The sequence below is a fragment of the Poecilia mexicana genome, unplaced genomic scaffold (genome assembly GCF_051168715.1).
Source record: "Poecilia mexicana isolate PSO_F unplaced genomic scaffold, ASM5116871v1 scaffold_7, whole genome shotgun sequence".
Classification (NCBI taxonomy): Eukaryota; Metazoa; Chordata; class Actinopteri; order Cyprinodontiformes; family Poeciliidae; genus Poecilia; species Poecilia mexicana.
In genome coordinates this window covers 9,608,012-9,632,315 of record NW_028263376.1, presented here as the reverse complement: position 1 = coordinate 9,632,315, position 24,304 = coordinate 9,608,012, and the positions used below count along the sequence as shown (strand labels likewise).

General features: G+C 43.1%; 1 protein-coding gene across 1 annotated transcript in view; it reads left to right on the top strand.

The window, feature by feature from the left end:
- Positions 1–1,555: 1,555 nt before the first annotated feature.
- Positions 1,556–24,304, top strand: part of LOC106909744 (microtubule cross-linking factor 2-like) — a 28,681-nt gene continuing 5,932 nt past the window's right edge. The window contains exons 1-18 of the mRNA XM_088007020.1: positions 1,556–2,894; positions 4,166–4,319; positions 4,750–5,299; positions 6,294–6,600; positions 6,778–7,011; positions 9,052–9,186; positions 11,042–11,164; positions 11,738–11,968; positions 12,294–12,395; positions 12,534–12,701; positions 17,561–17,713; positions 17,887–18,003; positions 19,739–19,806; positions 20,608–20,749; positions 20,877–21,482; positions 21,777–22,035; positions 22,127–22,345; positions 23,224–23,642. Coding sequence (XP_087863146.1) covers positions 2,625–2,894; positions 4,166–4,319; positions 4,750–5,299; positions 6,294–6,600; positions 6,778–7,011; positions 9,052–9,186; positions 11,042–11,164; positions 11,738–11,968; positions 12,294–12,395; positions 12,534–12,701; positions 17,561–17,713; positions 17,887–18,003; positions 19,739–19,806; positions 20,608–20,749; positions 20,877–21,482; positions 21,777–22,035; positions 22,127–22,345; positions 23,224–23,642 — 4,257 coding nt within the window. The 5' untranslated portion in view covers positions 1,556–2,624. The remainder of the gene's footprint in view (positions 2,895–4,165; positions 4,320–4,749; positions 5,300–6,293; positions 6,601–6,777; positions 7,012–9,051; positions 9,187–11,041; positions 11,165–11,737; positions 11,969–12,293; positions 12,396–12,533; positions 12,702–17,560; positions 17,714–17,886; positions 18,004–19,738; positions 19,807–20,607; positions 20,750–20,876; positions 21,483–21,776; positions 22,036–22,126; positions 22,346–23,223; positions 23,643–24,304) is intronic.

Sequence of the window (24,304 nt, the reverse complement as noted above, 5' to 3'; positions counted from 1 at the left end):
GACTGACAGGGAGGGAGGGAGAGACAGAGAGTAGCCTGTTTCCATGGAAACGTGCTGAGCCAGATAAGCTTGGTTACTTGCACTGCAGAGTATGTGCAGTGTGTGTTTGCATGATGAAGGTTTGTTTTTGCCTTTTGAGAGGAGGAATGATGATTGATTAGAGTCTGATTCACTGGGCAGAACAAATGCTTGGATGAACAGACAGTGTGTGTGTATGTGTGTGTGTGCGCGCGCGCGCGCGCGTGCGTGCGTGTGTGTGTGTCAGCATCTCTGTAGGCCTTACCTCCACCTCAGCGCTGTAAGTCCGCGCTCTTATCAGCGGCCCTGCAGTGATTAGGATCGCCATGGGATTGATCAGCATCGCCATAGCAATGACGTCTTAACCAAGGCCAGGAGAAGAATAACACAGCTTAGGTTTCCCAGTTTGGCTTCCTGTTAGAAGCACTTTCATTAAAATGAAAACTGAAGTGGCACTTCTTCATCAGAGATCAGGTAGGGAAAGCTTTTAGCTGTCAAAAATAATATAATGCAACATCACAAATCAGAGCATTGAGGTTACTTTCCAGTCTTTTTTTTTTTTTTGGTAAACTTTTTGTACAAATTTGGGCTTATTCCAATTTCTCATAAACAGTTACAAAAAAGGTAGAAAAACAACATTGAAAATGTGTTAATACCTTCCCTTTTAGTAGCTATTAATTGTTTATATTAGTAGCAAAGAAGGGATTATGACCCTTCTATAGGGGGGCAGTTGTTTTAAAGTGATCACCTTTCCAATTTAGTATCTTTTGTGTCTTTATAGTAAAATAAACCCTGTTTTACAAGGGTTTAGCATCATATATTTTGTCGTTATCTTGTTTACCGTGTCCAGCATTACTTCTATCTGTATTCCCTCCTGAATGTAGATCAAGAGGGAGCTTTCCCAGAAATGGAAAGCTCATACGGATTGAACAGAGCAGCTTTGCTGTCCTCTGCCCAGCATTCCTCTGCTGAAAGTATTGCCGTCTCATTCCCTCAATAAACTGTATTTTTAAATAGCTTCTTACTTCTGTGGACGTCATCTGGCTTTATATTTAAACATCTCACTTATGCGGCAAATGGCCAACTTTAAGCTTCACCCTGCAGTAAGAACCTCCACACCAAAGAGTGTTTATGACTTCTAAATGGTGTGTTCAGATGTTTCAGCTTCTGGCTTGCTGGTCAAGTGTTAATAATTATTAACACCAATAATGGTTGGTGTTAATAATGCAGGAAATCTGCCTATTCTGATTGACACACGATTTCTGTTTGCATCGTTAGAGAGACAAGCAGAAAGGAGGGGAACATAAATAGTTAATTATTGATGATTCCTTCACTTTTATATGCAAGGTTTGAGAAATCTAATTTGTCTGCTTTCTCAAGCATTGCCTTTGGTTTTTCCCCCCTAATTTCGATCTCTAAAATTGTACTTTTGGAGCCCCATAAATATCAGTTTTTTGTAGCAAATGAATGTCCCTCTTTGAAACATCCCAGGACGCACTAGCTGTTGTCGTCAGGTCAGAAAAGTCACACATGTACGAGGTGAACACCCAGCAGAATGAAGCGCGTTGAGTGTTTGCAGGTATTTCTTTTCACCAAAGTCTCTGCTGCGCCGCCAAGACGTGCCTTGGCTTCCCCTCTCAAACCACATACCATAAATGGCTGTAGATTCAGCTGCCCTCGCTTCGTTTAATGTGGTTGGAAGCGCTCCACGGGCTGTAAAACAAACAGCCACAGAGCTGCTGCTGGGGAATGTGTGCACTCGGTCACCTGAGGTCAGCTGCAGCAAGAGCAGCCGGGTTTGGGATGAGAGAAAGATGCATTTAGGTTCAAATTTAAGAGTTTTTTTTAAAACAAGAAGGCCGAACTAAACGTTTCCTCGACAATTTGCCAGCACATTTATGTTCCTCTCGCCGTCGAGGTATCGAATAGTCTCTGCAGATGATAGATGACGTCTGAGACAAACCACTAATGAGTGTGTTTGCTGATGTTTTCCCCCTAAGAGCTTTTTATTCTTGTAATTCAAGCAAAATACAAACGCAGCAGGACTCCGACCTCACCATTTAGTGGCTTCGGTCCACATGTCGGTCAGACAGAGCTTCGGAAATGTCTTCCTTTAAAGTTTAAAGAGTTTGTCGGAGAGGCTTTCGCTCTCGTCCAAGACGACGTGAAGATATCTAAAGCGCTGAAGTTCATAAAGCTCAGGACTTCGTTTTGCTAGTTTTAAATGCTACAGGCTCAAAGAGGAGCAATCTTGTGGTTGAAGTGATCTGACTGGTCAGCTTGTTGTTGTGCCATGCTTTGTGTATATCTGTGCTGTCAGGTTGTCTGTTCCTCCCCGTCTAACAAACTGCATGAAGGGCCTTTCTCTATATATGCAACTCCTTTCTCTGTAAAATGGTAAACACTCAGGTTTGATGAGTAACTGGCTGTGATGTTCCATGGGCATTAAATTATACACGTAGGTGTGTAATTATTATTATTATTATTTATTTTTTTATTATTATTATTTATTTTTATGGATGTATTTTCCACGGCACCACAAGCACAAGTGATTCAAGCGATACGTTTTGGTAAACGATGTGGTGGTCTTACATTTTTACACGACCATGAATCAGAAACAGAAATTACTGGGAGTTGCCATCAGGGAGCGTAGCGTCTTTGTCGTTGTCACCCCAGTGCTTTTCTTCCCTCTTGTCATGTCACTCCAGGAAGACAATTCAGACCTGAAGTGTCAGCTCCACTTTGCCAAAGAGGAGTCGGCCCTGATGTGCAAGAAGCTGACCAAGTTGGTGAAGGACAGCGAGGCCATGAAGGAGGAGCTGGCCAAGTACAGGTCTCTGTACGGAGACGTCAACAGCTCGCTCACCGTGGAGGAGGTGAGAGGAGGACGGACCACGAGGACTCAAAGGCTGCTAGCTGCACGATATGAAAAGGAAGCATGGAGGATTATCTTTTACCCTAATGAGTAGTAAATAGTTGTAAACTCAGTTTGGAGAAGTATGGAATTTAACATCCGCGTTTTCCAGGTCTGAGTATGGAGACAGAAAATAAGAATGTTGAAAAATATTTGTTTTTCCAGACTCTGAATGTCCTTTCATCTGTCCTTCCTTCATTATTTATTGCTTTTATTTCCTCTTTTCTTCCTTCCCTCCTAGACTTTTCTGATTCCTTCCCTGTTTTTCTCTCTTTGCTGTGACCTTCCTGTCTTCTGTCCTTTCTTCCTTCCCTTTTGCCCATCCATCTTTCCCTGCTTTCTTCTTTCCTTTTGTTTTGCCTCCCATGATAATTTTCTGTTGTTGGATCCGTCCGTCCGTCCGTCCGTCCTTCCTTCCTTCCTTCCTTCCTTCCTTCCTTCCTTCCTTCCTTCCTTCCTTCCTTCCTTCCTTCCTTCCTTCCTTCCTTCCTTCCTTCCTTCCTTCCTTCCTTCCTTCCTTCCTTCCTTCCTTCCTTCCTTCCTTCCTTCCTTCCTTCCTTCCTTCCTTCCTTCCTTCCTTCCTTCCTCCCTCCCTCCCTCCCTCCCTCCCTCCCTTCCTTCCTTCCTTCCTTCCTTCCTTCCTGACAACAAAGAAAAATTGTATCTGGAAAAGTTTAGCATTTTAAATGTGTGGGAACTCCATAAACAATGTTACGTCTTTGCTGGCTGTTTTGTACAAGTTGTGGTTTGGTAAACAGTCTCATTACAGCATTAGTGTATTATAGTGGTAAACTATTGCATTTCTTTTCTTCCCACAAAACACTCAAGAGGCCAATGTGGTCATTATATGCCGGTGGGTGTGCCTGAGAAAAACCCTGCAGAGGGAAAGTTGCATTGCTTTAAAAACCACCAAAGCACTTTAAAGCTAAACTCAAACTTTTTGTATTTTATTAAACTGATTTTTTTTTTCTTAACAACTCAATAGAATTTTAATTGCTTGTATGTGCATGTATTAACTTTTTATTTTCCTTAAAATCTTCAAAAGCATCTGAACAGACAACACGGTTTACTAACAACATTTATCACGACAAAGCAGGGATAAATACCAGATGAGTTAAAAAAGAAAGCACTGAACAGTGCGAGCGACGCAAACAGACTCTCAGCTAAACATTTTCAGGCAAACATCCGTCGAGACGCTTGAGGTCACTGTTTGCCCTGTTTGACTCGTCTCAGGTTGCCGACTCTCCACACACTCGCGAAGCTGAGGTCAGAGTTCACCTGAAGCTAGTGGAGGAGGAGGCCAACCTGCTGAGTCGACGCATCGTGGAGCTGGAGGTGGAGAACAGGGGACTCCGAGCCGAAATGGACGAAATGAAGGGCTCACAAGGTGGCTACTCCTATTAGTTGTTCATTTTATTTTATTTCCTTCGATTAAAAAGTAAACAATAAATAAGGAAACATTTAGTCATGTCAATTGACATAGTAATATTGCACATCTTGCATACGGTACACACATCACCAATAGATGAAACTTAAACCTCACATTCTCATCACTGACTGTGCAATTATTTACACATTGTTAACATCAGTAGCAATTTTTCCCCCTGTTTTGCCCGTTTTGCCATCCTATGCTGTTCAGCCGAGGTGCCAGGACACATTTTAGAACTGTTAATTAAAATCTGTCAGCTGTTTCCTCATGTGAAAATCTTTATTATATCTATTTAAATCTTAAATACTTTCTCTTTCAGAATTTTGTCGACAGTTTTTTTTTTTTTTTTTTCCAAGTTTTTTTCTGAAACGACTGTCTTTACTCCTAGACGGCCACCAAGAACTTTCCAGCGTTGGTCCAGGGGCCGGGCTCGGAGGGGCCGTGGTGCTTGGCGGAGGGGCCTCGTCCGAAAACGTCATGGAGCTCCAGAGACACCTGCAGTTTGTGGAGGAGGAGGCCGAGCTGCTGAGGAGGTCTCTGATCGAGATGGAGGAGCAAAACAAGCTGCTGATGAATGAGATCAACCGCTACAAATCCGAACTCCCGCCCGCGACGTCCGCGCTGTCCGCCGAGTCGCTGATGTCCCTGACGGACGGGCTGCTGAACGACAGCCACTCGGTCCAGGACGGGGCCGTGCTCATCAGCACCGACACGCCGACCCCCGAGGAGGAACTGAGGCTGACGAGGCTTCAGGTGGGAGAGCTGAGCGGGAAACTGAAGAAGCTGCAGTACGAGAACCGCGTGCTGCTGTCCAACCTGCAGCGCTGCGATCTCGCCTCGTACCACGCTCCTTCCTCCTCGTCCTCCTCCTCCTCGTTGAGGCTGGCTTTGGAGACAGATGCAGAAGCCGGAGACTCGGCTGAGTGCCTCCCTCTCAGGTATGTCTGGATATCGTTTTCCGATGCTTCTTTCAGCATGCTGTTATTGTGTCAAGTCAGTTTGTATGGCGCATTTCAGCGGCAAGGCAGGTCAAAGTGCTATGCACCATACAAACAATATCAATGAATTACAAAACAAGCAACAAACATTAGATTTGATCAAATGTCATCGTCAAAATCAAATTGTTGACCAATGTTCCACATGCTGCTCATCAAAGACAAGTTTTTAGCCTTGACCTGCAGGAACTCAGTGGTTCAGCTGGTTCATTTCATTGATGATTTCATTTATTCAAAAAGGCACAATCTACAACTCAAACATAAATGCCGCCATTTGATGGGTTGTACCAGAGTATTGAAAACGCCAATTCGCATCCGCCGTGCCCAAACAAGACGTGAAGATTTAGCGGTTTTCTCAAAGTGTCTTCCATGTTAGAGGAGCGTTGAAGCTGAATGCTGCTTCTCCACGTTTGAATTCTGGCTAAGGGATGGAAGGACTGTAGAGCTGCTGTGATGTGGTCTGGTATCACTGTGATGGCATGTGATAATAAGCTTCTCAACCCTTGACACTGGATTTTATCTAAAATCGTGTCAAGCCAAAGTTACTGATATGTATGTTGTAACAAGTTGTATCCTCTAGTTGCACTTTCAAACCTTTAATCAGTGACCTGTAACTATGATCTGCACAGTATTATCGGATTATATGTTTTTGTTTACATCAGAGATTCAGCTGAGAATCAGCAGCCAAAATGTTTTGTCCAGATATTTGTCAGTAAGAACACATCAGTTACGATCGGTTTGCAGATGTAGTGTGCATCCCATCTATGTAATTTCGTTCAGTTGTTGCATTTAACAGCATTATCAGCTGAAACAAAACTACAAATTATCTCTTTAGTTTTAGTCACTTCTTTTTTTTTTTACATTTCCTTCGATACACAAATCGTCTTCAGTAACGACTACATAGGCGATAACAGGTCCCCTCTTGCTTGTTTGTCAGCCCGCCTCATCGCAAAGAGCCAGTGGGTGGTGAGAACGATGCCAAGGAGATGGACGAACAGAAAAAGAAGATCGAGGACAACGCTGAGGCAACGACTCCGCTCTCTGGGTGCCTGGGGCAGAAGGACCGCGATGCCTTGTTGGCCATGAGGGACCAGGCTCGTTTGGTTTCCACTGCCATACAGCTGCTGACCTCCCCCGAGTCCAACTGCCTGTCCTCCTCCTCCTCTCCTTCGCTGTATCACAAGGTCTGCAGCAATGAGGCAGCAGAGCCGTGCGACCTGGAGAAACCTCAGCCTCACTGCCAGGTACGCGCCCTCCGTTCGGTCTGTTTTTGAAAGCGTCACGTGAAATTTTATTCATCTTTAAATCTATTTATCAAATCCTTGTGACAATAGAAAATACATTTTCGTTATTACACTACCTGATCCCCTCTATCGGTTTCGACAAGCCGTGTGATGAAGGTTGCGCTTTCCGCTCTTCAGATCTCGGAGCTTTCCGATTTGGCGGACCGTCCTCTGGTTGGTGCTCTGACCAGCAGGCTTCAGGCCCTGCACACCCAGCTGCAGGCCTTTGTAGAGCAGGTGGACGGCCTGGGTAAACCTCCATCTGGGGGCAGAGACGCTCAGGTGGAAGGGGCCTCCCCTCCAGCGTCTCCCTGCGCTTCCGTCCCCTGCTCCGGAGACAGCCAGGATCAAGACAACAAAGTCGAGCACAAGGTAAAAATACACGAAGCACAGTCCTCTCCTTCACTCCTTACCACTGTTTTGCTTTGATCCATTGAATTCTTAGGTAATTATATTTCTCTAGTATGTTTTTTTTGTTTTTTTTAAGTTTCTTTGTTGTTGATCTGTTGTTGTTCTAGTGCCTAAGCATTGTTTTGGCCGACTTCTCTCTCAGTCCCATTCCACCTTACTTTCTTTTTGAGTTTCTTTGCACAGAGCAAAAATTCATTTACACAGCATGCTCAGATCTGCGGCAACATCCTGGCCATATCAGCTGTTTAATTGGAGTTGCTGTTGATCCAAATTCACAATTTCCAATGCTCATCATGCATAGGCCGGAAAACTGTGGGACGCATTCCGGTCTCTGCAGAGTATTAAGTCAGATATGAGCTGCTGGCGTAAAAGCAAAACAAAACCAAACTCTGCATGTCCTCTGCATGCTGTTTTAATGCCTCCTAACCTGTGTTTAATGCTGCTTGGAGCCTCAAATGGAGCCAGTTGCCTGGTCAGAGAGGTTATCAAATATTGATCGTTTATGAGAGGTCTACCTTTATTGGAGTTTGGCATCGTGAAGTCTTAGTTGGTGGTTCTTGTTTCCTTTGTGTCATGACAACTGGATGATTTGATTGTGGGTCTGCAAACGCAATTTACAAGAAATAGTTAGAGATTCTGAAATATCAAGAACGGATCAGAGGGAACATCAGAACATTTAATAGGTTTTTTTATTATTATTTTCTGGCTGGATTTGGAACCTGCACAGATGTTTGAAAAACGTAAAGGCAAGCTGAAGTTATTTCAGATCTATATTGGTGTTTTGGTGGGGATTGTTTTAAAATTTAAATGTAACTTATTATTGTAAAATTCAATAAATGAGCCAAGAAAGTACAATAAAACTCAGCAGAGATTTTGAATTAACTTCGATTGTTTTGTCTTTACACGACTTTACAGATGGACGTCATTTTTTTCTTAGACTTCACCAATGGGGGAATTCGGTTTGATAAGATGGAATAATCTACTGAAATTTCTAAGTAAAGTTAGATAATGGCATTTAAATCGCAAAAGTTTTCATAGAGCTGATTCAATAGCAAAAGAGTCATGCATTGTAAAATCATTTTTCTCTTCTGATCTGGTCCAGCTTATTGGTTTTTAAGAAGGTGTGATTAAATGATCGGTAGATTCAAGTGACGATACTCCATTAGAGGCCAGTTCCAACCCCTTCTATCTCTCCTCCCCTGTCTTCCCTCTCTTGTCCCTCCTTCTGTCTGCATGGGCTCCATATCCGATCGATTTCTGCTGTTGGCTCCCTCCCGCCTCCTCTCCCACCTTTCACACCACCTTTGTTGCCACCGCTCACGCATGCTCATTTCCATTCCTTCCTTCATCACCTTGCTTCTCTCTGACGTCTCCTTACGCCCCTCACATCTTTTGCTGCAACTCGTCCCTTTTATTGCTTCACGTCACTCGTTTCTCTCTCTTCTTCTGCGCCTTATTGCTCCCTCCGCCCTTCGCTCTGACCTTTCATCCTAACTGCCTTACTCCTTCTCTTTCCCTTCCCATTCCTTCTTTTCTTCTCCTTCTCTCCCTCCGTCCCCCTTCGTTATCGCTCATTCCCATTTTAACCCTGTATTGCCATCTGTTGCACTACTCTGTGTCCTCTTCCATTAAAAACGTTCCCTCCTTGCCCCTCAGCCGTTCATTCTACCCTCCATTGTCCTTTTCTTTCTTTTCTCCACACTTTCATATTCCTCTTTGACCAAGCTCTTCTTCCTCTACATCCTTTTCTTTGTCTTGTGAGGCCCATAAGTTTTTTCTCCCCTAGTTTTCTTGATGTCTCATTGATGGACACCATTTTGGTTGTATTGTTTTTTCTTATTATTGTCATGTTTTCTGTCACCTTCAATTTTTTTACCCCCTCCCAAAATGTTTCCTTCCTCATTTCTACATCTTTTCTCTATGATTTTTTTGTTTGTGTGTTTTCTTTCTTCTTCTTCTTCTTTTTCTTCTTCTTCTTCATTAACTTGCCCATGCATGCAGCAGCCTGATTATAGGGACCAATCAGATCCAGACGAGAAAGATGGCACTTACCAGAGCAGCCAATCCATCAGCAACAACACGCAAAATCGGGCAGCTGGACAAACGGAGCAGGAGAAGGAGACGGATCGTTCCACGGTACGCTCAATCATGAACAACATGACAGCAAACAACTCCTACTGGAGACCCACTATGTCCGCCATCAGTGCATCTCTTGGCTGAAAGCCAGCGCCATTTTTTAACCAGACAGCAGCGGAGGTCACACCAAAAGCCTAAGCGTAAAACTTTGACCGGCGTAATAATACTTTAGCCAAACAAAGCAAAAGAAAGTACGACGCCTTTACATTCTAAGCACTTGCATGCTTTACGTACTTTGTACGTATCTAGGATTTCTGAGGTGCACTTAATTTTCCAAACATTTTATATTTTTACTTTCACAAGACAAGATCATTTATGAAGCTAGAAGAGAAAGAGGCTGTGCTTTAATGTCGCTTTACAACGACTCCACTTTACATCGGGATCCATAAAATACAGTAGCTACATATTCAGGCAGCTACAAATTGGCAGCTGTGTTTGTGTGAGCAGTCATCAGAGTGCTGAAGATTATCGGCCCCATAAGCAAAACCGGGCCGACATTAGTTACCCATGTTTATCTACACGTTGTCGCCGTTTGTACATGTGATTCTGGAGGTGGGCCATGTAGTATTTGCTTGGGCAAGTGACACTGACAATGGTGCAGCGCAGCAGGATTGTGGGATGTCTAAGCAGAGAAGCAGGGGGTGTGTTTGCTTTCTTTACAGTGCTGAAATATAATGCTTTTAAAGTCATAGTTTGCAGTCATAGAACCAAACAGATTTAGTTCTATATCTTCGCATTGGTTTAACGAGTTCAAATTTGACTATGATTTAGATCTCTATAAGCATTTCATAGAAATAATTGATAACCATATAAACTAATTATTCGAAGCCTTTTCAATGGTACGGCAGCAAATGGGTGAGCCAGCTGGAAGATTTGGGTGAGATGCCGCTCTGTGTCGGACAAACTTTATCGGCACATCGTCACAACCAAAATAAACAGCTACCGCACCGTCCCGCAGTGGCACCAGGAGTAAGACTAGACCGCTGTTTGCTTGACCTTTTTATGCTGTGCTTCCATGGCAACCAGGGCTTCATGCATCTGCATCTTTATCCATGAGTATGAGGGTGAATAGGTCAGGGAACACCAAAATAAACCGAGAGAGGCAGATAAGTGGAGGGCGATGACAGAGGATGGCAAAAACCCAGAAATCGGTATTTAGTGCTGAGCCTCGGGGTCAAAAAGTAAATCTGGTCTGTCCATCTGTTCAACAGGTTTTAGTGTGACAGCACAGATGTATTCTTCCACTCAGATTTCCCCCCTGAAACCTTCAGCTTCAGTTTATTATTGAATGGACAAATATGTCTATAAACTCATATTCTTTTATAGTCATATTCATTGGAATTACTGGATTTGGACTCTATTTCTTCACGTAAATGCCTAGAATGTGAATGAAATTAATATTGTATCAATTAATTCCTAATTTTTCAATATACTTCTTTGCACCAGAGTCATTTTGTAACAGAAGAAGTAATTTCTCTTACGAGTGGGAAGTTGCTCTTGGTTGGGGTTGATGGAGGTAGAGAGCCAAGCCCAGGGGAGGGTAAAAAAGGACATTCATGGTACAGTGGAGGGTCGATGGATTGCACTCACTCAGCAGCTAAATGAGCCATGGGAGAGTGCATGAGTACAGATGTAGGAGGTTTGTGAAGACTCGCAGTAGACTTGTACAGCTCAGGGTTGATTTAAAGGTGAAGAGGCACATCTCTTTTCTTTTACCCAAAGGGTCCATTTTTGTCATTTTCTTGTAAATCCTCCTTAGTCACTTCTTCTCCATCAGTTATTTGCTCTTTCCACATGTTTACTTATTAATTCCCCTTCGTTATAATTGTCAACTCTCATTTCCTTTTCTCTCCAGTCTGTCCAGCTCAGTGACCTGCAGGCGCAGCTGTCCACAGAAAAGGAGTCAGCCAGAGGAACTCTGGAGGAGCTGGAGCGAGAAAGGCAGAACCACAAAGGAATCAGCCTGAGACTCTCACAGGTCAGTTTAAAGGAGGAGCAAACAATAATAATAGTAAGTTTTCCCCAAAAATCTAGTTCTGTTGGATCAGTGTGTTTGTGCTTGAACTCTTTTTCTGTTTTATTATTTCCAAAGTGAATCTCAACGTTTTCAGGGTTTCCTCTCAAGAATGAGCAGAACCTCGGGTGGTTTCTGTGTCCTCCTTTGTTTTTTTTTTATTTCTTGGTCACTAACTACAGTTCTTTGCAAAAGTGTTGAACTGTTTACATTTTATTTCATTTTGTGGCTAAGATCAATGTCTCTATAGCTTTTTGCTCTAAATTTAAGCAGCTTGCCTGTTTCCACTGATGTAAATTGTCCCCACAGGATGATTCTGCCGTCACAATTATATGGTCTTGCACAAAGGACAAAGAGTTTAATTTTGATGTGATGCAGCTTGTTGTGTCGCCCGCTTTGGCTTGTAGCAAACTGAAAACGGGACTTCTGTTGATTTCTTCTGGCTAATCTTCCATAATGACCAGATTTGTGGATTGCTTGACAGCGACAGTGATGCATCAGCCTTGAACTTGACTGTCTACGTTCTTCCCCTCTCAGCTCCAGGAGGAGCACCAGAAGGCCCTGCTCCGACGGGACTTCCAGCTTCAGAGCCTGGGCCTGCAGGCTCGACTTCAGCAGAAGCTGTGGGGTCAGGAGAGGACTCTGCTCGTTCAAGAGTCCCAGCACCTGAAACAGGCTCTGTTGCTGCTGAGTCTGAAACTGCGCTGCTTCCTCAAGCAGTGGAGGCTGGGCTGCAAGAAGGATGCAGAGGGGAAAGATGTTTTGGAGGTATGAGTGGATGGAGAGTAGAAACATTAAAGCTGCAGTATGTAACTTTTACTTAAAAAAAAAAGTTTCTTCACATATTTTTTTTTTTTTACAAATTTCAGACAGATCAAAAGTGTTTGCTGTGTTTTTCACAAGATAAAACTAAGACAAGATATAAAACACCAATCCCTAAAAAAAAGCTCTAAATCATTTAATTCATCATGTGAGGCTATGAAATAGGAAATATTTTTTATGTGTTTTGTTTTTTTTTTTTGTTTTTTTTTTTGGTTGAGGAACTATTGGAAAGAGGAGTGTAGATGACGCTGCTCTTTCATTGGCTCCTTAGATGAACAGCCTGAAGGATTTGTACCTGCTGCTGGAGGAGGAGGAGAGTCAGGCGGACAAGAGAGCCTCTGCAGACGAACAGCCTCTCAGCCCAACCATAAAGGCAAGCAGACCAGCACACACACAAAAATGCATAGGGCATGCATTGACTTACGTTTTGAACAGCTTCTTACATGTTGCTCTCACAGTGACATGTGTGCATGACTAAAACCTTACTAGATCTGTCTGTGTGCTGTTACAGTCTAGTGCTGTGAGCAGCACTTTGGCAGACCTAAAGGTTGCTCTGCAGGACCTGAGTGCAGAGTTGAGACAAGAGAGACAAGGCTCCCAGGAACTTACTCAGCAGTTCGCAAAGGCCAAAGCATCATGGGAGGTGGAGAGAACCGAACTAAAGAGCCTCATCATGCAGGTAACAGAACAGAGCTGCTGTAGAAAAGTCAAAAAAAAAAATTCACTAAGTTTGACAAAGACAATTTTTAGTTTTTTACTGATATCTTGATGAGCAAAGCTTGTGTGAACAGAAAAGAGCTGGAGAGAATCAAATGCAAGAAAGATGGAAGGTAACTAGCTATCTTGGATTGTTGAAGTTCAAGGGGGGTTTACAAGTCATGTTTTAATTTGGTTGCATAAAAAATTACAATTTTAGAATTTGCACGAGTGTGTATGGCCCCCTGTGAATCAGTCCAGCTCGACAATTTTGACTGCAGGGCTGAACATTCAGAGCAGACTTTTGTTTTTCTTCCAGGAAGTAAAACTGTATTTTTGAGCGAGGTGATAAGATGGGGTGTAGAAGCATAAAATAAGAAATGTTTTTTATGATTAGTACTAAACCAGCTTTACCATATCTCCAAAACACAAACATAGTGACATTTTTGCGGACCTTGGGGTCAGGTAGTTTATTTGTCTGTAAAACCTTTTCCAGCTCCTCTATAGGCTTTGGGACAAGGATTTTACTGGCTCCTCCCCCTCTTGATTGTCTTTGTCTCGCTTTCTGTCTCATAGCAGCAGCTGAAGCTGTAATAGTTTTAATTAACAGCCTCTAGGATAAAACACAGCCTGTGTGTAATGGGGCAGGGGAGGAATGAGAGATAAATTATTGCCGACAGGGAGGTCTATTAAAACAGAGCTAATTGTATGATATCATCCTTCTTTCCTTTTGTATATATGTTAATGCATATTCTGTCCTGGACATAATCGATATGAAGTTGCAGGTCAGATATGTCTACGGTTTTCTTTAGGAATTGATTATGTGCATTTTCTGCCCCGCATGTATTTCGTGTTATTGTTTTTTTCGGGGGTGTGGCTCTCTCTTCTTTGTGCAGTTTTCACTGTTGGATAGTGAAGACGTTAAACGCAAATAATATTTTGAGTGAAAAGGGTCACTTAGAAATATTCCAACCCCAACGAGAGTTTTATTTTGCCTTTTAACCTGCCTGTAGGAAGAAATTGCTTCGAAAGTCCCTACGACGTCATTTACCTGTAAAAAATGCATATGCATCGGCCTTCTGTGATTAAAAAAAATAAAAATAATAAAATAAACATCTTTATAAAAAGCCACGTGTCACCACATTGTAAGTTAAACATAATCCACAGTGGAGGATTTTCTCCGCGATATTGGGGTTCTCTCAGCACACCAATCTAATAACGCTCACAGAGACGCACGCCGACACCGACAGCCGTCGTTAATCATTGGTCCAATCTCGACGACTCAGGCCTCATTCTAGGAAGCCAGATCATTTGTCTCCTGATCGCCAGTCGTAGACGAGAGCCTGAGTTCAGAGAGACGAGACGCTTTTCCCTTCCCTGACGGCGACCTCTTTAGTGTTAATTATTAGATGTAAGTTGTAATGTTCGGAGGTTTTACAGTAAATTTTGGAGACTGAAACAAAAATAGTTGCATTATTGTGTAAAGGTTTTAAACCACCTGTCGTATCTTTAAACCGTATGTACGAGACAGAAAAAACACTGATGGAAAAACCGGAGACCGATCGAGACCTCTTTAAAAATTCAAATCGTTGTAATCTGTAAAGAAGCGATCGATTGCTTTGTCTGTGCAGACCTGAACACCTCTGGCTTTTCCGTGCCATGTGAACTCACTTGGACGTGTCTGTGAGTGGGTGTTGCTCTCGTCTAGATGCCACATTTGGAAGTAATCTTTTCTCTGCCAACGATGCAAACTGTAAAGTGTGCAGTGTGTGCATGTGTTTGTTTTTCGTGTGTGTGCGTGTTTGTGTGTGTGTGTGTGTGCGTGTGTGTGTGTGTGTGTGTAGCCATACGACAAACAGCCGACCACATCAGTACCAAGACTTCCTGGCAACTCGCAGCAGGTCCTCCAGCTGTTGCTTCACTGAACAAGTCAACTCAATTTCAAACACTGTCCTCCCTGTCAAACAGCCTGACAGGAAATTATCTTCACTGTTCGACCTGACAAACAAACCCGGTCAGAGAGCGTACAGATGATCTCAGGATCCCTGAGCGCTTGCAGGACAAACGCAGCTTTCTTCCAACCTGTGAAGGCCTGAGGCCTCCCTTCTGATGCTGCCTCATATTGTTTAATGCAGGTTACCCAGTCATCCTTGCTGACTGTGGGATTGTTACAAACATCTCTGTGATGACAAGCTGAGCAGCTGGAAGCTCTTGTTGCTCATTCATCACATCTGTGGCATTAACTTCACTCATGAAGGGAGGCGGACATCTGCTATATTAATTTGAAAATCAAATGCGGTCGCAACATTCTGCTCTGTTTGTTTAATGTGTGATAAAACACAGGCAGCTTAACTAGAAACATGCCTACCAATGTCTCCTTGTGGCTCTGAAAATACATATTTGTTTTAGTTCCATGTCTTTATCACTAGTGTGTCTCATTAGGACTTATGATTATTTAGTAAACCATTAATTATTCGATTATTGTGAAGGTTAACCGGAGAACCGTTTACATCTTTTTTATACTATATTGGCGTATGGATACATACGCCAATATATGTATGTATATTGGCGTATGTATCCATGTTGTTCTAACATCAACATGGGAAAAGCTCAATCGGTCAAGTTTATATGCTTTATATTGTATTTCAGAAACAAGGTAGTTCAAAGTGATTCACATCATAAAAGCACAAAAATACAAAGTAATCAAAAAACACCAACAATTTAGAAACAAGTAAACATTACATTTTTATGAGTGACATCATCAAAATCATCAATATGCATCAATCTTCCATTTATTATGGTTCAGAAGTAACTCTATCCTCAGCCCTTTCTGCTTGACTTGATTTTTTTTTTTTGATTAACTAACCAGCTTTGCTAATTATTATGTAATGTAAAGGTCAGACGTGCTATCAGCCTCACAGGATTGTGCTTTTATTAGACCATTAATTACAGTAATACTGTTGTTCCCTACATAGTACCTCTGCAAAGAGAACATTATCACTGCAAGTTGTTAAATAGATTTTTAAAAAAAGGGTTTTACTAATTCATATTATGAGCAGTCACAGCAAAACAGCACTACTAATATTATAAAGCAAAGGAGAAACATCTGTCCCCGTGTATATTCCTAGAGAACGGAGAGCTATTTCTGCCAACAGTCAATATTTCCAGATCCAGCATGCTCCGTAGCAGACAGAGGTTACGAGCTATGATGGATAAAACGTCTGGCTTTCCTGTCGTCTTCCAAAGTCTTACTTTCTCTCATTCTTCTGCAGCCATGATGAATCACAGACGTGTCTGGGGATGTTGTAAAAAATACTTAACAGCTTCTTAGGCCTACATGTTACCAAATTTAGCAAGTTTTCTTATATTAAAAAATGAAATACTCATAAACGTGACAAGTACGTCCTACTTATTGGTAAAGATCCAGACGCTGCCTTCCTTCCTTTCCAGAAGCACTTTACTGTTTTAGATTTTACCTCCATAAACACAGTTAAAGTTGCTAAACAGTAAGTATCGGGTTTTGACCCAAACACGTCTGTAAACACTTGGCATCCAGTGAAATAGCCTCCCTCTCAGCACCTCTGCAGTAAACCACGTTGAGTTGTGGGGCTCATTAAGCTGTGTTCGTCATTAATAAGAAATACTGCGCGGCCGTAAGAGACGGGAGTTGGGCTCGGTCAGAGTGTGCTTCACTGTGACTGGCTGCCTGACAGTTTCATTAGTACCACACATAGATGCCGCCGAGTCGGGCAGCCAGGCCGAGGCACAACGAGACGATTGATGGGTCTGGGAGGTCTGGGTGTGGGCGTGTGGGCATTTGAGTTTTCACGTTTGTCAGGCCGATGTGCCGGCACTGTCAGAAGCACAGACGCGAGACGCAGACGCTGAGAAGAAAATGTAAAACGGCTCATAAATATTTAAGGGGATTCCACCTACAGAATCTGCAACAGCGGAACAGAAGAGAGGGTGAAAAAAGGGGCGATGCGGCTCAAAATAGAGAGTGAGAAGTCTGCAGGGACAGGACAGAGTGAAACGGGGCTAAAGAGGAAGAGAGGCGATGATAGGGAAGTCCACAAATACCCCAATACAGGATGAGACATGTTGCTATCCTGAGACTTCCTCTTATGAGTTATTTGTAATTTAAATTATCAAAACCTATAACACTGTTGATTCTCCCATTTTCTATTCAATTTTCCCATCTCCAATATTTCACTCTATAAAGCCGACCGGATGATTTTAAAGTGCAATTAGGCAACACAAGCCAGTATAAATTATTTTAATCACTAAGCAAATTAAAGTTATTTTTAAGCATATTCCATTTCAGTCCAATTATGACACATTTCCAATTACCATGATTATAATGGCAAAAATAATAGTCCACATTAGAAGAAAAATCATAACTATGTTGAACTAATGGGGCCGAACCTGCAGCTTTGCTGCTAACGCGGATGAGCAGAAGAATTAGAGGGTATTTATAATTATTTCTTTAGGTCAAAATTATTTTTTTCTCAATGTCACTTTTTCATACTTAACAATAAATTCATACATTGCCTTTTATTTGTTAATTTAAATTGACTTCTAATCTTATAATCTTCCATTTACACGTTTTCATTTCAGCATCTCGTGAAGTGTCGCAGCAAAAAGAATGTCAGTCAAGTTTTTTCCATGTTTGGTCAAACATTAATATCTCCGACAAATTAAATAAACAGGGAACCGAATTAGAGTCTTATAACTTTAGTGGATGACACTGAAATGGGAGATCTCATGTTTGCTTAGTAAAAAGAAAATCCCATTTCCTTTTCGAAAGAACTCTGACTCAATTTACTGGTTTTCACCTTCCAGTTTGAGACCAAACTCGGGAAAACCACAGCAGCACTTTCCTCCACTGAAACACTGGACCCTCTTGACCTGAAGGTGGCTCTTAAAAAGGAGCGTGAGGAGCACCAGCACCTCCTCGCCGAGTCGTACGCCGCCGTGATGGACTTAACCAAGCAGGTGAGCTGATGTCTAAGCATGAAAACCTACGACTTCTTTGGCGCTGATGCTGCAGACAAAAAAAACTTTCGAGGGACGTGGATATGGATGTACGTCACCACCATCTGATTTCAACTGATCCTGCTGTTTTTGAATCTCCCTCCTTTGGCTCGTCCGACCGTTGATCGGCTCAGCTTCAGATCGGAGAGAGGAACTGGAGCAGAGAGAAGCTGGAGCTGCTGGAGAGGTTCAGCCAGGAGAGAACTCAGTGGGAGCAGAGGCTGAGAGACGCTGCCACACAACAGGAGAAGGTGCAAAGGGTGGGTCTTTGTTGGTCCATGTGAGCGTGAGAGTGAGAAACACTCTGGACGTCTTGGGTCCACGATGCTGCTGGTTCAGGTTGCTGCTCTGGGTTTCATCTTTTTGTGGACGGAAACAGTAACTGCACAGATGTTAATGCCATGATATGAGCAGAGGCTGGCTGAGTACCCAAAAGTTGTACTTGAGTAAGAGTAGTCCTAGTTGACAACATTTTAACTCAAGTAAGAGTAAAAAAAAAATATATATATATATATATAGCTGTCCAAGAAAATACTTAGGTAGAAAAAGTCTTTGGTAAACTGATCAAAACATGAATCAATACTTTAAAAATACTGCATCAGATGGACCAAAATATAAAAATAAGTTTAAATTTAGTTTTGTTTTTTTGTTTTTTTTAAAGATAAATAATTTATATAAATAGTATAATTACAAATTAACAAAGTCAGGCAAAGGAAAAAATTTTCCAAACGTAAAACTGATGAAACTGCTGGTGTCTGATGATTGTTTTTTAAACAAGCTTGTTCTCCGTCCAGTGAAGTTACTCGCAGTGTATAAAGTATCCAGAGATGTTCCTACAGTAAGAGTAGTGACAATTCTTAATAAAACGACTCAAGTAAAAGTAAAAAGTCCAGAGTAAGTAAAAATAATCCTAAAAGTATTCATTTCCCAAAATGCTCCTCAAGCAAATGTGACAGAGTAAATGTATCTGGCTACCATCCAACTCTGGATCCTTCTGTAAAAGTTCAGCTCAGCAGAAAGACATGGTCACTCATATCTGCTGCAACATGTCAGTGAGGGCTGAGGCAGGCTGCGACCTTCTGGGGATTCTAAGGTTAAAGGGATTTTCTCCGTGCCTGACTCAAACCCCAGAGGTGCATTTAAGGTCTTTCTGTCATCTTTGAAGTTCTCAGCCTGCAGAGAGCTCCCCTCCTCTCCCGCCCCGTTTCCTGTCCACTCATTCGCTTTTTCCACTTCCGCGTCTGTCTCCGTCGTCTTCCTTCCCCCTCTCTGCTGTCATCCTGTCTCGCTCCAGGCCTGTGCAGGAGAACTGGGAGGAGGTTCAGCTTGTCATTTAGCTTTTTGTCTCAGCCACTCTGATAGCGGCGTTTATCACGCTCTGCCTTCCTCAAGTCTTATGAATGTGTCATTTGTTTGGACCTTTTCAAGCTTTTGGGATGCAGTTGTAGTGCCACCAACAGGCAACTTAGTGTAATCCTTGCTTTATTACACTTAAGCAGAACAAAGACGGCCAGTTACTATACTTCAGTTTTTGATTTTTACACATAAGTATCTAATTTTGCCGATTAAAGGCACCTGCTGTGCATTTAGATTTCTGTTTATTCGGATAGTTCGGGCTGCACAGTGCTGCCGGTGAGAGTAAAAAAAGGTTGTCAGTGCAGCTATAGGCACAGCATTTGCAGATGTCCTTTTCTTCCACTTCTCCTCCTCCGCTCACAGGGGAAATTGCTTCTTAGCTTCAGATCTCACCTCCAGTGCAAAAACCACCGACTCAGCATAGCTATCCGTGTTTAACCTCGATCTGCCACAGACTGATTATAGAGTTCACTTCTAGAAACTCCAAAGGAGGCGGCTGGCAACTTCATGCTCACAATGAAATGCTATAGGAGCCGTGATGCTCAGACGTGTCATGACGGTCGTTTAAATGTTGACTGCAAAAACTAGATCAAGTCTTTTCAACGTGACTCTTCTCTTTTCCCCTCACAGTCGAAGCCTCCAGGTGACGAATCCACTGTGGACACGGCGGGTGTTGTTAACGGATCAGCATCGCCGAGGTGACAGTGAAAAACAGTCATGCTTACTTTACCACGTACTTGAACAAGTCATTAGTTGTTGTCATCACCGTCACTTTTTATGGCCGTTTCATCATCGGTGCTTTAAGTTAAAGTCAAAATCAGTGTCAGAATCTGTTTGAACAAGTTCACTGGGACTTTTCAATGATTTCACGGTGCAAATAAACCTAAAAAGTAAAAAATAAGTAAAGTATGAAAAAGAAAAATATACAATATCTACACACGTGCAAATAAGCAGGTGGATAAAGTAAGAGAGGTGCTTCACAAAGATATTTATATATTTTTTTATCCTTTTCACTTTTTGTCAGATTTCTTTGTACTGTATTTTTTTTATAAGCATTGGGTGCATTTATTAGTCAGACCTCTTTACACTGATGCCCCGAAATAAAATCCAAGGCAAAGAATGGAGGCGCGGCATAGGTCCACAGCTCAGATGGACCTATGAAAAAACTTGAAAAGAAATAAAAGGAAAAGTGTGTTGTCCACAAATTTAGCTTTCACGGAAAATAGGCAAAAAGAAAACCATTAACATAAACCCAGAAGAGGTCAGCGTTAGTGTTTTCCACAGTCCTAACACTTGCAAAAAAAAAGGCGCGATCAGTGTGTGTTCACAAATTATAAACATTTTGTGCTGATCTGTTACATAAAATCCAAGTTAACAAACACTGAAGTGGGCGGTTTGGAATGTCGCAAATGTGGAAGAATGAATACTTTTGCAGATCACACTGAATTTGTCACTGTGACATCTGAACATAACTTTTCTGTTACTGCATCTTTGACTAGGATCAAATCTACACTGGAGGACTCGGAGGGTAGCAGATCTTCCTGTGCGAAGGACAAAGCACATTTTGGTTCAATGCCGCTTTTTACTGGAGCCGAGTTTGGGGATGTAACCGTGAAGAACTGGACCAGCATAACCAACGAGGTTTGAAACTACGGTTTTTATACGGCCGCTGGTCTAAAATTTGTAAACTTTATTGAGGTTTTTGTAGTGACACAAACACACTGAGTCAGAACATTTACTAAACCTACGCTGTTGTCTGCTGGTCTAGACCCCAGAGATGGCTGACACTTGTAAAACCTGGGATGGTCCAAGTGGTTCTTGTAGCAGCTCCGCAGCCTCTCAGATGGACTTGGACTTTGTGCAGAGGAGCTGCACTGCTCCGGACCGGACCGGCATCCGTATTTACTACAGCCCTCCTGCTGTGAGGCGTATGGAGCACCGGAGAAGATACCAGGAGCCTCTGGATTCTGATGAATACAGCGTCGGGGGTTCATCTCTGAAGCAGAATGACACGGACGGTGGCGTGGCCTCACTGGACGCTCTCGATGCTCAGCGCCAACAACCCGCCTCATCGTTCACCTCTTCTTATGAGCAGTGGCTCAGCTCGCTGTCCAAGCAGCACCGGGAGCTGCTGGAGAGCAGAGGCAGCAGCATTTCCACGTCGATGCCGAGCGTTTTCAGCAGCAGTGTCAGCGGCGGCGCGGCTAACAGGGTGGTGGACGGGATGACATCCAGTTCTCCCTTCCACGATCTGGAGATCGGAGACATCTCTGCCAACTTAAGTGACGACATGAAGGAGATGACTAACTGTGTCCGGCAAGCTATTCGCTCTTCTTCTCTGGAGAGGAAATCCAGCAAGGAGCCTGGGAGTCAGGTATCGTCTCTCCTTCATTTTCATTCTCGTTCCAGTAAATGTTTTGAATGTGTAATATTTTCCTGCTATTTTTGTTGAATTTAGTCCTTATTACTTCATAGCAGGGAAGCCAAACTCAATGAGCTTGCCTGTCTTTGTATTGAAAAGTGCTTTGTAAATAAAATGTAATATTAAAACATGTTATAAATGTTTGATTTAGACAGAAAGATCTCCGTGTTCTAATTGCGAACTTAGCTCTACTGGAAAAAAGTCCAGGTAAAAAGGTTAATCCGAAACATTTTAAACTTCCTTCAGCCCGTTGGAGTGTCCAACAAGTCCACCCAGACTGCAGCTCAGGGTGTCAGCATCGGACTGCAGACAGAGACCAGCAGGGCAACGGGGTTGCACTCCAAATCCTGGTCACCTCGGCCAACACCAGCAACCACTTCCTCGCTGGTATCCGCCCGAACTCGGCAGATTTCTACATCTCTGGATAAAGTGCACAGCCGCATTGAGAGGCCATGCTGTTCGCCCAAGTATGGGTCGCCTAAGCTACAGCGGAGAGTGTCTTCTGGTAAAACTTCTCCTCACTTCCCTCTGAGCCCAGTTCGTTTGGTGCTTTGGAGCGTTTTTAGACGAATGATCGAGCAAATCGCTATTTTCAGGTTCCACTTCCAGACTGGACGGCGCTTCCTCCAGCAGGGACCGCAGCATGTGGAGCCTACATCAGAGGCCCATCGGTGGGAGTGGCGGCTCTGCTTGGGCTCGCTCCACTACGACGAGGGACAGCCCCGTCCTGAACGGCCTCACCGACGGCCTCTCCAGCCTCTTCAGCGTAGTGGAGCACTCCGGAAGCACAGAGTCGCTTTGGAGGAGTGAAATAGGTGAGATGCATAATCTAGGTCTGTAAATCTGTCGTCTTTCAAGTATTGCAAAATACGCCACCCAATCACATTGAGGCGCCATGACCGACGTTGGAAGTGAGGGATTGTTTTTCCAAGTTGTTTTTGCCTGTATAGCCACGGCTTTCACTTGTTCAAGTCGAGCTAATTTGTCTTGCCGAAGTAACACAGATTTATTTGGGGCTCATACATGGCAGCACTTACAAATGTTTGATAAAGCCAGATTATAAAGCGACCCATAAGTTCCCTCTCCTGACATATTTGTTTGTTTAATCAGCCAGTTTCACGCCCCATGATTTATACCACTATGTTATAAAAGGCGTTTTCCCGTAACACCGAAGCAGACTTAAAAGCATGCAAAAGTTACAAGGCGAAGCATTTTCTCCATGGTTACTAATGAATAGATGGGTAACTACGCCACACTGCAATATCTTGTCAAAGGTTTACAATAAAATGACAAGTTTGGTTGCATCCATGTCTGTCTGTCTGTCTGTCTGTCTGTCTGTCTGTCTGTCTGTCTGTCTGTCTGTGCAGAACCATTTTTAAAGTGAAATCATCTAAATAAAAGAGATATTAGGCTCTCGACTGTCTGTTTTTTGACAAGCTTTACAAGAGTTTACTTGCACATCGGATGTTTTGACGTCCGTAGTGGTGGAGTGGTACGTGAAGACGTTGACATCACGAGCAAAGGGTCAATCCCTGCAGTAACACTTACATAAGAACAAACTGAGAAACATCGTAATTTGATGGAACAGAAAAAAGCCCAAACGTCTTGTCGTTTTGTTCTGGCTTAAACCCACAGTAACTTCAGTTAATCCTGTTGGTGATAATCCAAACCTGTGATCCCTGCGCTGCTATAGGGTCAAGCCAGACGGCCAGCCCGGCTCGGCAGCCTCACGCTGCCGGAAAACCCTCCGGCGCTGCTGCTTGCGGCTCCGATTCCAACCCTCAGCGGTATGGAGGGCTGGTGCAGGAGTTCTTCAGGAATGTGTGCAACAGCCGCGGCCCGGGTGGAGCCCCCCTGTCTGTGGAGAAAGTGCAGAGAGACTCCCTCGCTGTCCTCGGAGGTGTGGGAGTCTTGGGTGGCTTGAGCAGCGTGGACGAACCCACACTCGGAGGGGCTGCTGCGCTGGCTGGACTGAGCGGAGGCAACGACAGCGTGACCAGGATTGTTAATAAGCGGTTTATGAGGCAGACGGCCGGGGAGGAGATGATCAGCATCATGGGAGGAGGGAAGGAAGCAACGAGCAACAGCGTGGCTGCAGGACCTGGAACCGAGGTTTGTGCTTTTAAATGAAATGGCAGTTTGTAGTTTTTTACTACATGTTAAATTTTATCATATTACAACCATAAACTTCAGCCTATTATAGAGGGACTTAAAATCTAAATGTGGTAAATCTCCTTTAATAAAGTCCACTTTGACCAATTGCCTTCGAAGGTCATGGAATAAGTACTTGTTGTCCACTTGTGTGTAGTGTAATCTCAGTATGAATTCAGCTGTTCTGTGAAGTTTTCAGAGGTGTGTTTGAGGACATCAGTGAACTAACAGCATCACAAAGACCAAGAAATACAGTAGACTGATCAGAAAGAAAGCTTTAAAAGTGCTCTTAATGTGTTTACTGAAAATGGTAGCAGTATGATGGCCTGAACTGCCAGGAGGAGGAGAGCATTGATTACATCCAAGGCTACAACAAAAGAGTTTAGATCAATGCATTAAGTCAACTTTGCAAAGACTAGAAAACTCCTCTTGAAATGATGTATATCCAGTCTGAATCAGCCCGGGGTGATTTGTTAAGGCAAAAGTTTGAGTTTCTCAACATGAAAAGCAGGTGCAGACATAACCCAAGAGTTTCAGCTGTAATTTTTAAACATCCATGTATCATTTTCATTCTAAAGCACAACTATTTAGTTTGTTCTGTTGGTCTAACCAGTAAAATGCAG